Raw genomic sequence first — 15,997 nt, 5'->3', positions numbered from 1 at the left:
CAAGCCTCTCTCCGAGGTAGTGCCTAGTTCATTACCCCTTTCGTGCAGGTCGAAACTTACCCGACAAAGAATTTCACTATCTTAGGATCTTAGGATCGTTATAGTTACGGTCACCGTTTACCGAAACTTTGGTCGTCGACTCCCCTGTTATCAAGTCATCAACTTCCTTGATCTTCTAGTACTGGCAGACGTCATCCTCCATACATAGTCTTACGACTTTACGAAATTTTTCTTAAAGAAAAATAGATTAGTCTAAGATAAGTATCTGTTTTATTTTTTTTTTCTTTTTTAGATTATAACTAAATAAAAATTTCTCAAATTATCAGAATCCACAGTATAATCCTCGATTATTCAACTTAGATAAGATTATTTATATGAGTTTTTTCAATGCTTCTATGTTGGGATTTGTTACCCGTTCAAATTTGATAAAAATTTATATTTTTTAAGAATTAATGGGAATGTGTTCTTATTTATTAATAGGATTTTGATTCACACGATCGACTATAATAAGTGCTTATCAAAAAGCTTTTGTAACTAATCGTATAGAGGATTTTAGTTTATTATTAGAAATCTTAGGTTTTTATTGGATAACTGGTAGTTTTGAATTTCAGGATTTATTCGAAATAAGTTGTTATACTACAAAATTCGAATGAAATTGAATCTGATCGTGCACTCGAGGAAAGAGCTTTACCAGCGGCATTGCCCTTCTTCACTCAAGCGATATTGCTAGATCAAGCTTTCAACCATTATCCAAGATTCCCCACTGCAGCCCCAAGGGAGTCCGGGCCATATTTCAATCCCTATATGGCTGATCATCTGAAAAGACCAGCTACACATCATTAGCTTATCAGCTACGCAGGCTCATCAAAAACTTTTAATTATTATCTAAATTACGCGCATTATAAAAGGAAAAAAAATTTAACATTAAAATTAAAATTTGTAAATGTTTTAAAATTAATAAACTATATTTAGAAATATTAATAAAATTTAAAAGGTATTTTTGAAAAAAAATTAAACCATGGGTTTTTTTTTTTTTAATTAGCCCCTCGATCAATTGGAAGCAAAGGCGGTGGGTTGAGGTAGAAGGAGATGGAGATGAACACGACGGCGAGGAGCGCCGGAACGATCGGCGGCGCTGGTCCAAGGCCATCGCCTCCTCTCTTGTGCTGGAGGTGGAAGTGGCCATGGGATCCCAATCCACCAAACCTTTCTCCTTGCGGCAACCTAGACGCTCCATGGCTATTCAAGTCCCTCCATACCCTCTCCTCGTTCGCCCAAAATCTTATTCACCAAACTCAAACCTCCTTGACCTCCTCGACAGCTCCTATTCCTGTAAGACCTGCAGCCTCTCGCGCATGGAATGAGCAAGGGGAGGCCGAGCACCGTGCCTTGGCCTTGGCGCTGGCGAGTGGGAAGGAAGCGACCGTGCTCGAGTTCTACTCCCCAAAGTGCCGCCTTTGCAACTCCCTTCTCGATCTCGTACTCCGGATTGAAGAGAAGAACTCAGACTGGGTGAGCTTCGTCCTAGCCGACGCGGAGAACGAGATGTGGCTCCCTGAGGTTTCAGAATTTCTTCCATTTTCTTGGATGTCTTATAGATTGTTTGCATATGATTTTTATTGACTTGGAAAAAATTGTTGTTGTTTAGGATTTAGAGAAGCAAATATATCTTGTAGAATGCTCATGAAAATAGACATATATGATAATTAGTCTCTGTTATTGGAGCTATGGGATCGCGATAAATTATTTTTTCAGTATTGTAGCTTAACATCAAGAGTTGGTTGGTTTTAAGTTCTCTTTTCACGGTAGTGCTAGATGAAATTACCAATCATATGTAAAATAAACAACTTAGTTCTTTGTATATGATATTGGGACTGAAACTATTAAATGTAGTTTCAATAAAAAGAAATAATATTAAAGGTAAAAAAATTAAATACCCTTTCTTATTTGGATATGATATTGTGTTGTAAGCTTTAATTTGTTGGGAATTGTTATAGAAATTAAAGATTTTGAGTTAACTAGAACTAAAACTGGAAATATGAAATGTAGTCTCAATCATAAGAACTAAACTGAATAGTTAGGATGGATAGATGTAAAATTCCTATAAGAAATGTTTGAGATTATACACATGCTCAAAGTTTGACAATAGATTATATAATTATATGAGTTGGATTGATCAGATTTTAGTGTGAGAGGCAGAGGAAGACCAAGGTAAACTATAGGTAATGTGCTAAAAATGGATTTCATTGATTTGAATGGTACTAGTGATAACTCTTTCTAATTATGATGGCGTTTATAAGTCCAGAGAGATTGCCAGTAAGAGCAATCAAGCTATTTAAAAATTGCAGCATGAATATGTAATATTCAAGTTGTATATTGATGAAAATGGGTGAAAATATTATTGTCGTTTTTTTTCTTCATTTTGTTAAGAGATTCTTTGGATGTCAGATTCCGTTATATACATATTCTAAACTATCATCACAATTGAATAAAATTCACAAATATTACGGAGAATGATGGCATAATTTTTAAACTGAAGTGCTATGGGTTCGGGTTCATTTCGCTTATGCTTGAGTTTTCTATTTCTGCCTCAAATGTTATTGTTTAATTTATTTGCATAGCCCTGTTCTTTTTTGTAAATTGTTAGCAGGATGAATTGTATTTATTCTTTTTACCAAAAATTTAACCACCGTATCTAGCCTGTGAATTGCTTCTGGTTTCTAATCCAGTTTGTTTAGTCAGCCTAAACTAAATGGCACATATTTAGTTTGTCCTTTAACAGATGCAAGTAAATAAACACATTTGTGATGTAGCACAAGCTGAGATTGAGGGTTGGATGGTTTGGGAAGTAGAAGTTTGGAAGAAAGTGGTAAAAGGATTGTAGAAACTTAGGTATCACACCTAAGGGTTCCTAGGCATCACACCATAGGAAGATTGTATAAAGAAATATAGAAACTTAGGTATCACATCTAAGGCTTTCTAGGCATCACACCATAGGGAGATTGTATCACACAACCAAAGAGAACTCCTTAAAACTTTGATATCTATTCCATATTCCAGCATTACAGCAGGACACATATTTATATTAAGAGTCATAAGGACTCAGGCAACATAAATGCTAGTAGATAGGCTCATTGAAAACACAAATGACTCATAAAGACACATAGGAAATATAAAAAGACTCATAAATATGCTACAATTTTCCAAGCATAGGAAATTAAAGCACATTGGAATTATTGGACATTTAATTCGGACTTTTGACTTCAACCCTTTTGAATTGATGAACTTTATATCATTTCCCAAGTAGGTTTATCATATTCCAAAACATGCCAAATTAATAGTAGAGTTTTAGAATATGTATTTATGCTTTTATAGACTTTTAATGGAGTTTGTCACTTATCTCCATCAACATAAAAGCATGGAATCTTTCATAAAGGTCGCATTTATAAAGAGGTCGTGTCCTTCATTTGATAAGATATTTTTGATAACCGCTCCCTTTTTTAGACACAATTTGATGATCAATTTCATCTTCAATGAAATCTTTCATTGTTTGAATTGATGGCAAATGAGCATTATATGCATTGCTTGTCATAACATCTTCATGTCCAAAATATAAAATAACATTCTTAATGTTGAAGATATAGCTAATAGCCATGTGTGCTGGTAAATTGGGTAGTTGTGAACTTGGTACAAAATCAATGGCGTGCTGAATTTTACGCATTGGTGGGAGCCACATTAGAAAAGTCATTTAATAACATACTGATTTCCGGAGAAAATAAGGAAGCTTTGGGAGTAAATAGTGGAAAGCATTCTTTGCTTTCTCTTGCTTGTATTTCTTTATTTCAGTAGTCTGCATTGGTTTCAATAATACTTTCTTGTTGTTGAGCATGAAAGCATAAGTGTTCTCCTTTCATAATGAAGCACATCTCGAACATATAGCTAAAGTCTCCCAAAAAGTATGAGTTACTTTCATAGGAATAGTATCGCACCAAATAGAGTCACTATAATTTTTACAAGAGAAATAAGGCAATGTTGTGTTACCGGAATAGTTGTGTTATCTATCCATCCAACCTTGTTTGGTTGGGGATATGGCTGCATAAAGAAGCTTGAGGCTTTCTATCATAGCTGTTGAGACAACATTCATACAACTTCCTCCATCAATGATAAGCTTATGTGCTTGATTCCCACAACAAACCAACATCTGAAAAATAAATGTCCGTCGCTAATCTTCACCTTCGACTTTTGGAGTAGTAAGAATACACCTAACAACAATTGCCAAAGAAGTGTCTTCATCTTCTTCCAAATCATCTTCAATATATACTCCATAATCAAAAGAATTTTCATCTCCTACTCTTTGATTTTCAACATCATCGTCATGCTCTATCCCAATATGTAGATTCTTTTTCGGACAATTATAAACCATAAATTGGCTGTCTTAATAATTCTTTTCGGATTTAAAACCTTAATCCAGCTTTAAACCTTGCGAGAGTCTGTCTAGGATCTTCAACAATTTGGCCCCTGGTCTTTAGCTCATGAAACTTCTACATATACTCAACTACATATAAATGATTCTGCATTAAATTAATAAGTTGATCACATAATTTGTCATAGTAATTTGTAGGCACATACTTCTCTCGTAGTTGAACTTTCATCTCTCTTGCCATAAGTTGATTGGTGGTTGTCCTAATATCCTTGTGTCTACTTCAACACCAGTCCACCATATTTTTGCTGAATCCACAAGCTTAATTCTAGCAAACCTTACTCTTCAATCATCTGACATGTCGTGCCAATTAAAATATTCTTCTATTGTTGTAAGTGTTGGACGTTGAGAGGAGATGAAGGGGCGTTGCTTCCCTTTCATCTCCCCTTTGTGTAAACATCAAGGAGACGAAGGGGCGTCCTTTCCCCTTCGTCTTCCTCTTTCGTCTTATAAAAGGCGTCCAAGGTAATCAGAAAGGGGGAAGAAGCAAAGGGAAGGTGATCAGAGAGGGCAAGCAAAGGTTTGGAGGTGATCAGAGAAGCAAAGTAGAACATATGGGATTTGGTTCGTGAAAAAGTTCGAGTAGGTTCCGAGTGGTGATCTTCTCGGCGACAGAAGCGGTCTTCTCGGCGACATCTTCAGTGAGTTCTTCGGGAGATCAATGTAAGTCATTTACAGTTAGTTTTTGGTTTGTTTTCATGCTATCTGGACCACGAACAATGGTATCAGAGCCAAAATTATGGTTCTGAAAGCATGAAATTAACTGTGAAATGGTGACATTGCAATTTCGCAATAATCGTCAATGCTGTCGATGTCGTGATTTCCTCCCGGACATATGACGGCAGAGGAGCGCTAACGATCACGTTAAAATATCGGTGGAAGTCGAATGCGGGACGCCTCGTGTTTATCGCGAGAAAGCTCGCGTTTTTTTCTTTCTGTCGAGAAGAAGCAATCGATTCAATTCAATTGGATCGATTAATGAATCGATTCAATTCAATTGAATCGATTGAAATGAATTTCAATCGATTCAAAATCGAAGCGAACAGTGCTTCAATTTTTGCGAAGCACAGTGCTTAATCGATTCATGAATCAATTGAAAAAAAACGAGAAGCACAGTGCACAGTTTAATTCGTTCTTTTCAATACATGAGACTTTAATTAAACCAGTGCATGTGTAAAACTTTAATTAAATATATTTATTAATTAATATTAATTAATAAATATATTTAATTAAAGTTTATAGTTCAATTTATTGAAAATTGAACCAGATCAACTTGTCCAATCAAACCCAAGTCTGGTTTAAATTATTAGTTGATTTAAGAAGACCAGTTTGATTCAATGATACCTAAAGCTGGTTCAAATTATTTGTTGGTTTAACCAGTTCGATTTATTATTGAATTAATTGGGGTGATATTGATTACAGGAGTTGGACTGATCAAATATGACCAGATTAGTTCTGTTGTGTCAAATTTTGATCATAAAGATTAGATTTGTTCTAATGGGTCAGACTTAATCGAATGAGCAATTGGATGAATCAAACAGACATAAATTTGATCAATAAGTCTGAGATTGACTCAAATGGGTTTAAACAATTACAGAATATAGGTCAAAAATCCCTGTCCAATTAGATTAGTTCTAATGAGGACAATAGATTAAGCTTAAAATCCGGATTCGTGATTGACCGGTCCAATGGGTCAGTCGACTTAAACTCCTGAAAATCGAGAAGATTTGTTTTTCTTGATTTATAGTGATGGTTTTATGCCTGTATAAATTGAATTAAATTGGTTTTGTACTGGTTAGTCGGTTTTGTACTGACTTATTTAAATTCAATTTTTCAGATGGCACGGACTATTACCACATTGACTCGTCGTGAAATGCGGCGAAACCAGCTCCGAGAGGAGATTCAGGAGATAGAGTATAAGTCTGCTTATGGAGTCGATGGACATGTTAGACGGCTTGATAAACTATTTTGGAAACTTGAGCAAGAAAAGTTTCCTGGACAGTTATAGTATCTGGGCATTGATGCATTCATTGCCAGAGTATCCTAGGGTAATAGCAGACTATGTATAGGGACGTCATGAAGGTCGCGTCACATATTCAGAACTGTGTGAGGAACTACTTCACCATATGGGTGAAGAAGAGTCTGCAGGACATGTTCAAGGAAGAGCTAGAAATGGATCCGATTGAGAATCCTGAAGTTGCCCCATCTGAGATTATCCCAAATGAGTCCAAGTTAATAGGAATAATGTTGACCACTACACTAGTATTTGTCCTAGTGGGAGCAGTATTGACCTATCTAGTTTACTAGTGTTCTATTTACTGTCGTTATGTACGAACAATGTTACCTCATTTAGTTTTTGAGTCATGTAATAATTTCTGTCGTTATGTACGAACAGAATTATATAATAAAAAGTTATGTTATATGTTAACAAACTTAGAAATGATTAGTTCATTTCATGATATAATTAGTTCATATATATATATATATATATATATATGATTCGTTCATATTAAATGATTCATTTATTAGATGAGATGTGTGTAATAAAAATTGATCAATGTTGATTAGATTAGAACGTACAAATGATGAGTGGAAATAAAGTTATCACTTGATTTTGTAAACTAATTCTAATTTACACTGAGTCAATAATTAATTGCACATATATGAATTACACTGAAATAATAAATAATGTGTTTATTTATGTAGATCATGGCAACTAAAAACATCATAACTGAACTCAATAAGAGTGAGAAATTATATGGGGATAACTACAAAATCTGACACCTTAAGATACAATACGTTCTTGAGGAACAAGAAGTTCTAGAAGCTGTAAATCAATTCATGGAGGAACCGGTTGATGGTTCTACAGCACAACACAGACGTGACCTTGATGCCTATAAGGCATGGAAAAGGAAGGACTCCATTGCTAAGGGAATATTAATTAGTTCAATGGTGGATGACCTGGTATTTGAGTATGAGCCATTACCATCGGTTCATGCTGTCTGGGCAGCCCTTAGAGAGAAGTGCAGTGGAGTAAGTCTGAATAAGCTCCGTCAGCTAACTATCAAGTTTGATAGCTATAAAAATCGCTCGAATGTTACCATGGCCCAACATCTCAGGGAGATGGGTAACATGATTCGAAAGTTTAAGACTGTTGGTCATGCGTTGACCGATGAACAACAGGTTCAAACAGTTATCCGTTCCTTTCCTGATTCTTGGGAAACGATGAAACAGAATCTGACCCACAGTGAGAGTATTAAGACTTTCACTGATATTTTACGCCATGTTGAACTTGAGGCGGAAAGGATTGAATCCGCATTTCTGATCAAGCTTTTGTAACTGAAGGTTCTAGTTCCAAGAAGAAGAACAAATGGTTTAAGAAAGGAAAGGGAAAAGGAAAGGAGGCTAATGTTGTTGCTACGAAAAACCAAATCAAGAAGAAAGGAAATAAATATGGACAAAAAAACCTAGGAGCAAGTTGACTTGCTTCAACTGTGGCAAGAAGGGTCATTTTGCTCGGTATTGTACTGAGCCTAAAAAGGTAGATCCATTTTTATCTTCTTTCTACGAGCAATATGTTGCAAGTACAGTGTTGTTAGCTGATTCGTATTCTTTGTGGATTGTGGATTCAGGAGCAACGAACCACGTAGCACGTGATCGAGCTACATATGTGGAGTACCGTCGGGTACCAGCCGGCAACAAATGGATATATGTAGAAAACAATGCAAGAATTGAAGTCAAAGGAATTGACACTTGCAAGCTCAACTTACGTGGTGGGCGTACCTTGTTTCTACATGATGCCCTGTATGCTCCTGAGATTCGACGGAATCTAGTTTCCGTCATTTGTCTTTTTGATTTAGGTTACAATGCAAATTTTTATAGTCGTTGTGTGGAACTTCGAATTAACTCTGTGTTAATTGAGTATGGTTGTGTAACAAATGATTTTATAGTTCTTGATGTAGAATCAAATAATAATGATGGTTATTTTTCAAACATTGCTCTTACTAGTAATGCTGATGTTAATGATGAAATTTGGCATGCTAGGCTAGGACATATAGGACAAGGACGAATGAGTAGATTAGCTAAGGAGGGTCTTTTGGGCACTCATGCTAAGATTAACTTGTCTATATGTGAGCATTGTCTTGCTAGAAAGACGACTAGGAAACCATTTGGTAAGGCTATTAGGGCTGAATCACCATTGTAATTAATTCATTCGGATATTTGTGGTCCAATGAATATGAAGGCTAGAAATGGGAGTTCTTATTTCATTACATTTATTGATGACTTCACACGTTTTGGTCATATATATTTGATTTTTCACAAATCTGAAATATTGGATTGCTTTATTCGTTACTTGAACGAAGTTGAGAATTAATTGGAACGTAAGGTTAAAAATTTGTGCACTGACCGTGGAGGTGAATATTTGTCTGATTAGTTCAAGACAATGTGTAATGAGAAAGGGATTATTAGATAGCTAACTATTCCTGGAACTCTACAGCAAAATGGGGTTGCTGAAAGAAGAAATAGGACTCTTCTTGAAATGGTTAGATCTATGATAGCGCAGGCTAATTTGCCATCTCCTATTGGAGAGATGCATTATTGGTTGCAACCTATATACTTAACAAAGTACCTTCAAAGTCAGTTCCATCTACCCCACATGAATGTTGGACAAGCAGAAAGCCAGATTTGAGTATTCTGAGACCTTGGGGTCAGCTGTCTACGTTCATAATAAGACTCATGAATATGAAAAATTAGGATCTAGAAGTAAGAAGTGTATCTTTATAAGGTATTCTGAGACTTCTAAGGATTATGTTTTTATTGGTGAGTGACAAGATGAAACTATCTCTGAAATAGAGTCAAGAGATGCTATTTTTCTTGAAACTGAGTTCCCAACACGAGATGAAGTTGATAAGACAATTACTCTATATGAGATAGAGGAAGAGGATAATGTTCCTTTATCAACAAATCAGGAGATGCCTGAATCTAGTCAACCTAGTGGGAGTAATTTGCCACTGAATGAGTCAATTTCTCAACAGTTTAACCTTCGAAAAAGTAGTTGTCAAATTATTCCTCGGAGAAGGTTTGATATTGAGAATGAGACATTGATGGTTCTCCTAGTTGATGATGAGGAACCTCGAACAGTTGAGGAAGCTTTGAGATGCTTAGTTAGAAAAGAATGGAAAGTTGCAATGGATGAAGAAATGGAGTCAATGAGAAAAAATCAAGTTTAAGATTTAGTCGATCTTCCTTCGGGCCAAAGGGCTATTGGGAATAAGTGGATTTTTAAAGTAAAGAGGAAAGCTGATGGATTGATTAATCGATACAAAGCTCAATTAGTTGCAAAAGGATATACCTAAATGGAGGGTATTGACTTTGAAGAGACATGCTCCCCAGTTGTGAAGTTTGTATCAATACATGTCAACCTAGCTATAGTAGCACAATATGACATGGAATTACATCAGATGGATGTAAAAACGGCTTTCCTTAATGGTAATCTTGACGAAGAAATCTATATGGTACTAAGGCCAAGAGAAAAGAGAAAAGAGTATATAGACTTAGAAAGTCTATATATGGACTAAGGCAAGACAATGAAACATAAGATTTAATGAAGTCATTTTGTCTTATGGTTTTGAAATGATCAATGAGGATAATTGTGTTTACCTAAGAAAGGAAAAAGGAAAGTTTGTCATTTTATTATTATATGTTGATGATATGCTAATAGCTAAAAGTGACATAAAGTGTGTGATAGAAGTCAAATCCTGACTTTCATTATAATTTGATATAATAGATATGGGAGAATCAGAGTACATCTTAAGAGTGAAGATCATTAGAGGCCGACTAGGCTATTGGGTTTGTCTTAAGAAGCTTATATCACTAAGATGCTACAACACTTCAATATGTCATATTGCAACATTGAACAGACGCCTATAGCGAAAGGTACTGTCTTGAGCAAAAGTATGTATCCCAAGACTTCTGAGGAAATAGTCGAAATGAAGAAAAAAATATATGCCAGTGCTATTGGTAGTTTGATATACACTATGTTGTGTACTTGTCCTGATATAAGCTATGCTGTTGGCTTATTTAGTCGTTTCTAGTCAAACCCTGGATCGAGACACTGGAAAGCGGTGAAGAGGATATTCAGGTATCTCAAAGGAACAACTAATTATTGCCTCTGTTTCCAAGGATCATATATGAGCCTAAGTGAGTACTCAAATGCAGATTGGGCAGGGGACCTTGATGATAGAAAATCCACATCTGGCTATGCCTTCTTGCTGAATGGTGGCGCCATCTCATGGAACAGCAAGAAGCAGGCTTGTGTAGCCTTGTCGACAATGGAAGCTAATTATGTGAAGCATCTGAAGATTGCTGAGGACAGTGGGAGTCCTGTTACAGTGTACTGTAACAGTCAAGCTGCAATAGTTTTTTCCAAGGATTCCAAATATCACAGCAAAGACAAGCATATAGAAATTAAGTATAATTTTGTAAGGGATATTGTTGACAAGAAAAAGGTTATTCTTGAGTACATCTCTACACGAAATATGCTTGCTGATCCTTTTACTAAGCCATTGACTAAAGAATCATTTCATGGACATATAAGGCTGTAAACAAGCCAAGTCGAGCCGAGTTTTGGGGCGTTCAAGCTTGTTTGATAAGATAACCGAGCCGAGCCGAGCTTAAAATGAACCAAGCTTTTGAAATGAATGTTGAAGCTTTGGCTTGGTTTATTTTTTATGAGCTTGAGCTTGGTTCGTTTAGATGTTATCAAACTCTCAATTCAAGCTTGGTTTGAGCTTGGTTCAAACTTGGTTCGTTTAGATGTTATCAAACTCTCAATTCAAGTTTGTTTGAGTGTTTGAAACTTTTAATTGTTTGATTGGTTATTAAGATTGATAATTTAAATTTATTTATTTATTTTATTTTATTTTATTATTTATTTAGCATATTGAAAAGAGTTTTATTAATAAATATGGTTCGTAAACATTGTTCACGAACGTTGTTCACGAACGTTGTTCACGAACATTGTTCACGAATGTTGTTCACAAACGTTAACGAGTTGAACACATATGTGTTCAAGCTTGTTTGTTTAGCTTAACGAGCTGTTCAAGCTTGTTTGTTTAATTAATCTTATGTATAGTGAACGAACATAAACAAGCTCTTATCAAGCCGAATACCAAGCTTGTTCATGAGCGCTTGGTTCATTTACAGCCCTATGGACATGTGAAGTCTTTGGGACTTCGAAGAATGTAACATATTGTGAAGACATTTTGATAAATAAAAATGTCATGATCTATTCAGTGTATATGTCTTTGTTACATTCGAATAAAAGTCTCGATAAGCATGTTGGCAGATTGAGATTGGTCCACTCACATGGACAATCATCTCTATTTGTTAAGTACAAATAGAGATAAGATCGTTGCTTATGAGACAACTTATGTGGCTGTGAATAGAGACATACTAAGGTCGCCTTGATAATTGTGTCAAGATGAGATCATTTGTATAATGATTGGAGTAAATGCACCCACCATTTACTGAATCTGCTTAAGGCCAGATTAGAATTCATATGTTGAATTCAGGATTAGACATTAAGTATGTCTAGATCGAAATTTGTTCGATATTAAATTTTGAGAAAAATATGCGTTCTTTTTAGTAAAGAGAATAAGATCGTAGCATGTGATTCATACCATATATGCTATAGCGACAAGAAGGATAGTAGGAGAATGGATCCCTGCTTTTCTACTATGTGAAACCCTTGAGATTATAAGTTAATCTCAATCTTACCCTAAGTGACTATTTAGCTGTCTACTTGAAGTTTTGATCAGTGTTTGCTACTTTAGCATGTTTCCTATTGGCCATGGATGATTCGGTCTATGGAGCATAACTAGGAAAGCCACTGATTAGAATGAATAGATTTTAACTAAAAAGGAAGATTAAGATTGATTTACATTTATGACATTTATTCACTAGTACCAGTTACATTTTTAGTTTAGTACATAAAATATAATTGTGAATAATTTGTTTAATTGGAGATGTTGAACATGCTCTTGACATATAGTCAATATGAGGGATTAGAGATGTTCATAATGATGTAAATAATTTAATCTGGGGTAAAGGCAAGTCATTTATGTCGCTGATTCGTTCTATGGAGCAGCTAAGTAAGGTATGACAATCTTCTTAGCAGTTGAATGCTCAGTGTGCTTGCTGTTGCACGAACCATTTTTTCTAATGTATGAAATGAATGTTCTTATTTGGTCTTTGTAACTAATTAATTTATGCTCTGGTCTTCGTGACTTGATTCTCATAAAGTCTACGTGACTTATTTGATCTTTGTGACAGATTTTGCTCTGGTCTTCGTGACATGATCACCTTGTAGTCTATGTGACTGACATGGTCTATGTGACCATATAACCTTATAGATTAACTTGGACGAGTGGGAGATGTTAGACGTTGAGAGGAGATGAAGGGGCGTTACTTCTCGTTCATCTCCCCTTTGTGCAAACGTCAAGGAGACGAAGGGGCGTCCTTTCCCCTTTGTCTTCCACTTTCGTCTTATAAAAAGCGTCCAAGGTAATCAGAAAGGGGGAAGAAGCAAAGGGAAGGTGATCAGAGAGGGCAAGCAAAGGTTTGGATGTGATCAGAGAAGTAAAGCAGAACATCTGGGATTGGTTTGTGAAAAAGTTCGAGGAGGTTTCGAGTGGTGATCTTCTCGGCGACAGAAGCGGTCTTCTCGGCGACATCTTCAGCGAGTTCTTCGGGAGATCAATGTAAGTCATTTACAGTTAGTTTCTGGTTTGTTTTCATGCTATCTGGAAAACGAATAGCAAGTTAATCAGTAAATAAAGGGGGTTCACTTTTCCTTCGAAATCTGGCACCTTAGTTCAAACCTTCTTTATGATATCTCTAGCAACATCTTGGTAATTATTTTCTGCTTCAAGAAATTCTCTAGCCCACTCAGAAAAGGTTGATGTTGTTGAGGTGTTGGAAACCCTTCTTGAATCAAGTTGTTGTTTGCTTGAGATGTTTCTCCTTGCTCTCTTTGGACTTGATCACCTTTAGATTGAGAAATCATGGCTTCAACACCATTTAGATGAATTTGCATGCATCCAGTTCTTCCATCATATGAATAAGTATCTCATCACATTGATTATTGTCAACTTTCCTCTAAAGTTCCTTCTGGATTTTGTAGACATATTAGAGCTCTAAGGCTCTAATACCAAATGATGTAGCACAAGCGGAGATTGAGAATTGGGTGTTTTGGGAAGTAGAAATTTGCAATGAAGTGGTAAAGGAATTGTAGAAACTTAGGTATCGCACCTAAGGGTTCCTAGACATCACGCCATAAGGAGATTGTATCACACAACCAAAGAGAACTCTCAAAACTTTGATATTCATTTCATATTCCAGCATTACAACAGTATTTGAACTTACAAAGGACTAAAGCAACATAAATGTTGGTAGATAGACTCATTGAAAACACAAAGGACTCATAAAGACACATAGGAAACATAAAAAGACTCATAAATATGCTACAATTTTTCAAGCATAGGAAATTAAAACACATTGAAATTATTGGACATTTAATGTTGATTTTTGACTTCAACCCTTCGGAACTGATGAACTTTATATCATTTTCTAAGTAGGTTTATCAACATGCCAAGTTAATAGTGGAGTTTTAGAATATTTATTTATGCGTTTATAGACTTTTAATGGAGTTTACCATTTGTCTCTATAAACTCTTCAAAGTATAAATGTGTTTTTAGAATCTTTATTCATTGTTTAATTTATTTGCATAGCCCTGTACTTTTCTGTATTGCTTTCATTTAAATAGGAAATTGTCAGCAGGATGAATTGTATTTATTCTTTTTACCAAAAATTTAACCAACATCCTGCTGACAATTTAGTCATCCTAAACTAATTGGCACATATTTAGTTTGTCCTTTAACAGATGCAAGTAAATAAACACATTTGTCTGTAAAATATGAGTAGAAGAGTGATGCTGCACTTTGGTTTGTTACTTGATTGACTTTTTTTGTGCAGCTCCTACATTATGACATCAAATATGTTCCTTGCTTTGTTCTCCTGGATAAGCATGGACGAGCATTAGCTAAGACAGGAGTTCCTACCAGCCGATTACATGTCATAGCAGGTCTTTCACATCTCTTAAAGATGAAGAGGCCAAACCGAAAGAACGAAAAGAAGACACCTTAAAGATGTCTGAAGCACTTTCTTAATAGAGTATGCTACGAGACATCATCTTTTGTTCCTTTTTTTATATTAATTTTCATAGTGGTGTTTGAACTGTTATTTATTTTTATGATTTTGGATGTCAATTTTTTTTCTTTTGTAGTTTAAGTGTTTAATGACGACAACATCAGTGAACTTCCTAATGAATTTTTTGCCTACATTATACTACCAATGGTTGTTGGGTATGGTTGATTTAAATCAGTCCACGTGTTTTTTTTTCTAGTTCATTATTGTTTATTTTTAGGAGTTAATTACGGGGATACTTTATTAAAATGTAGTCCCATTTGGAGTGGCTGAGTTTCTAGATTGCACAATTGATATTCTTTTGGTTTTGTTATCTCTTTCGAAGGTAAAAGACATAGAAAACAGGAAAGGCGTAGGTGTAAAAAAATAAATTTTTACATACATTATTTGTAGGTATATTATGTTGCCAATGCAACAATAACAATGTCTAACTAATAGAATTTTTACTTATTCTAACAATTGACTTATCCTAATAATAATAATTGTAGTAGTCGTAATCATGTTGGATAATTCCCTTTTAATATGCTTTGAGTGTAGTGTGCATCAGCATAGTGGTTTAGGGTTTTTATGAATCTGATTTCAGGAATCAATCACCAAGTAGCGTTGTGTCCTTAGTTCTGAGTGTAATGTTGAGATTAGTATGGAAGCACCATGCGCATTTTTATCACTAAGGAAGTTCAAGTATATCTTGTATTCACTTTTTTTTTAAAGAAAAGATAATGTTTGGAGTGGTAGACACATACAAATGCCATTCTTGTTTTCCTCGTTTTTTTTTTCTAACAGGATATCTGAAGGAAGCAGAAGATTAGCTGCAGAATAACTCTTACGGAGCTGAGGATTTACTTTCAGTTGTTGAATGACCAAAAATAGCATGGCAGAAAGAGTAGCTGCATGACTCTTGTGGAGATCAGAATCCAGAGTCAGGTGCTGAATCCATGATATTGTTCACTTCAAAGGGGTGCCTAATCTCAATCACGTCTGAAGCTTAACTATAGTTAGTGCTTTTCTTATAGTACGTATAGTTGTGTCAATACCAGTGTACTTATTGTCTTTTGGTGAACAACAAAGTTGAATGTATTATGTCTCCCTATCACTTCAAATGTTCTCATGTACAGTGAATATTGTAAATTAAAATTATATTAATTCTCAGATGGTTAGTTCTAATTCATGGAATCCAATTCCATTTTCTATATTGATAATACTACTTATTCTTCTTTACAATTATTTTTAATAAAACTAAACTGACTTATA

The 15,997-nt window shown here is 35.2% G+C and overlaps 1 protein-coding gene across 3 annotated transcripts; it reads left to right on the top strand.

Moving 5' to 3' along the window:
• Positions 1-1,032: 1,032 nt before the first annotated feature.
• Positions 1,033-15,914, top strand: LOC121970518. 3 transcript variants are annotated; one of them, XM_042521299.1, is made up of 3 exons: positions 1,035-1,560; positions 14,516-14,713; positions 15,530-15,914. In XM_042521299.1, exons 1-2 carry the CDS (start codon positions 1,090-1,092, stop codon positions 14,684-14,686), a joined length of 642 nt encoding a protein of 213 aa, XP_042377233.1. In that variant the 5' UTR covers positions 1,035-1,089; the 3' UTR covers positions 14,687-14,713; positions 15,530-15,914. The 3 variants fall into 3 exon arrangements, with proteins under 3 accessions (XP_042377240.1, XP_042377233.1, XP_042377225.1); XM_042521306.1 differs by lacking the exons at positions 14,516-14,713; positions 15,530-15,914 and adding an exon at positions 12,815-13,140 and having other exon boundaries at positions 1,033-1,560; XM_042521291.1 differs by having other exon boundaries at positions 14,516-15,914.
• The last annotated feature ends 83 nt before the right edge of the window (positions 15,915-15,997 follow it).

Source organism: Zingiber officinale, chromosome 1B (genome assembly GCF_018446385.1).
Source record: "Zingiber officinale cultivar Zhangliang chromosome 1B, Zo_v1.1, whole genome shotgun sequence".
NCBI classification, from domain to species: Eukaryota; Viridiplantae; Streptophyta; class Magnoliopsida; order Zingiberales; family Zingiberaceae; genus Zingiber; species Zingiber officinale.
The sequence above is the reverse complement of the archived record's forward strand: the minus strand, read 5'-3'. Positions and strand labels throughout refer to the sequence as shown.

What these genes read in the sequence shown, in the direction of transcription:
- LOC121970518 (XM_042521299.1), top strand. Translation starts at nt 1,090, where the DNA reads ATGGAGATGAACACGACGGCGAGGAGCGCCGGAACGATCGGCGGCGCT. An exon ending in ACGAGATGTGGCTCCCTGAG is followed by an intron (nt 1,561 to 14,515) that starts GTTTCAGAATTT and finishes TTTTTTGTGCAG; the next exon opens with CTCCTACATTATGACATCAA.